We start from the raw sequence: 1,964 nt of genomic DNA on the forward strand, positions 1-1,964 counted from the left end.
CATTCTGTCTTGCAAAGCAGACTGGAGAAGATGATGCAGATTCTATAGACTGAAGCAGAATTTTTTATAAATCGAATCGTTTTGAATCGAAAATCGGTTTTGAATCGAAAATCGATTTTGAATCGAATTGTGGCCCCAAAAATCGGAATCGAATCGAATCGTGACATAGTAAAAGATTCCCACCCCTAGTTTCTACCATACAGTATATCGTTTATATCGTGCATTCCTACGTAAACTTGTCAACTAGTCACGCACCTCATGACATCTCCTTCTCAAATGGAACACCACCACTGACAAAAGGACTAAAGTATGGATCATCCTACCGCAGTAGCTGAGTTTGAAAACTGCCACCACCTCCGTCCTCCAGGGTGGGTCGTTCCTCTTGGTCTCCACCACTTCCACTTCCTCCTCCTCCAGATGACCCTCCAGATCGAAGGTGGCGTAACTCATCAGGCTGGAGGGCACTGTACCAAGCCTGATGCCCACTGTCAGGGCTCAGCACGGGGCTCTTGTCCTCCTCCTGGCCTTGGACCTGACTCTGCACCGTCTTCACGATGTTCACCGCGTTCACCGGCAGCTGCAGCAGCTTTTGCATGGTGGTCATCTCTCAAACTTTCAGTCTGAACCACGTGGGTGGATAAAGTGGAGAAAGCCTGCAGGTTCCCTTAGCAATTCTTAGCTAATTATCAGCTGAAATTCTTTTGAAGGTCCCCAGAATGTTTTCACACAGCAAAAGGCAGGATCACCTTATTTTGTTATATATATTCTCGTCAGGGATTAAATATATCCAATTTGAATATTTCTCCCAAGCTCGGCACCAAAATCCTCTCCATACATTCTGATTGTGGGAAGGTTACGCTATAGCCTCAGTGCTGTAATTTAAATCCAGTAGAGCTCCAAAACACTTAACGCTGTTTCTCTTTCTGCTACTGCTGAGTACGAGCTCATCCAGTGAAGGAGCGAGCATCTGCTGCTCAGTAAATGGATGCTCTCAGCTGGGAGGGGAGTGGAGTTTTATTTGCCATGACGCTTCTCCTCTTGCGACTCCTCCCTCTGCTCATGTGCTTCCTGTTTCTGCACCAGGCTCTCTATGCATATATCATTGACATTTGCCTCTCCCATTTTTTTTCTTCCTGGCCCACCATCACCCACTCTGATTGATCGTCACCTTTGTTTAGTCTATAACACATAAAAGACTATAAAGCTTCCTTCCCCCAGTTTATGTTGTCTCCCTCCTTCACATCCTTCCTAATCTTTTCAGCTCTGTGACAGACACTTGCTGTAAATACAACTCATTTGATTTTAAAGCTGTCCTGATTCATCCAAATTATCTGTCCTTTTTTGTCTTACATGACTCAGCTTTCTTGGTGATGTCGTGATCAAGATGTCTCTCTCTCACTCGCTCGCTCTCTTTTTTTTCTTTTCTCTCCCTCCCACTCGTTTTCCTCCTGGCCCGAACCAAAATAACTGTCTTCAAGCGAATTTCACATATGCCTTGTCTGTGATCTATCACGGATCAGTCAGGGTTTGTTGACATTTGCTAAACACTAATGCTTCCCCATCCCATCCACTCACCTCTCCCCCTTTTTTACACATATCAACAACAGGTACCACCTTGAGGCTCTGTCACATTTGCAGTGAATCACACTGACAGATTTGACTTTTAAAAAATGCTGTGGGAACAAACTTAGTCTTGGATTTAGACCTAAAATCATCTTCTCTTGCTGTTGCCCTGAAAATGAATTATAGTGGCTCAACAAATGTCAGGCTTCTTGCGATTTTCAATTCAAAGTATTCTCTATTGGTCATCAAAAGCAGGAGTTCTTAACCTTTTTGACGTCGGGACCCAATTTATTGAACATAAAGTGACACGAGGCCCAGTCAGACATTACCAATGTATGGATCAAAATGATAATTATTATAAATCTTGTTTAATTTTTATTGTATTTACATCATAACTAAAT

The 1,964-nt window shown here is 43.1% G+C and overlaps 1 protein-coding gene across 1 annotated transcript in view; it reads right to left on the reverse strand.

The window, feature by feature from the left end:
- The window catches only part of LOC106528979 (AP-3 complex subunit beta-2), a gene marked incomplete at its 3' end in the record, with an annotated part of 20,294 nt that extends 19,158 nt beyond the window's left edge, over positions 1-1,136 (reverse strand). Inside the window, 1 exon segment of the mRNA XM_014024273.1 lies at positions 324-1,136. Within this exon segment, the coding sequence (XP_013879727.1) occupies positions 324-604 (281 nt within the window).
- Between the last annotated feature and the right edge of the window lie 828 nt (positions 1,137-1,964).

This window comes from Austrofundulus limnaeus, unplaced genomic scaffold (genome assembly GCF_001266775.1).
Source record: "Austrofundulus limnaeus strain Quisiro unplaced genomic scaffold, Austrofundulus_limnaeus-1.0 Scaffold415, whole genome shotgun sequence".
In the NCBI taxonomy this organism is placed as follows: Eukaryota; Metazoa; Chordata; class Actinopteri; order Cyprinodontiformes; family Rivulidae; genus Austrofundulus; species Austrofundulus limnaeus.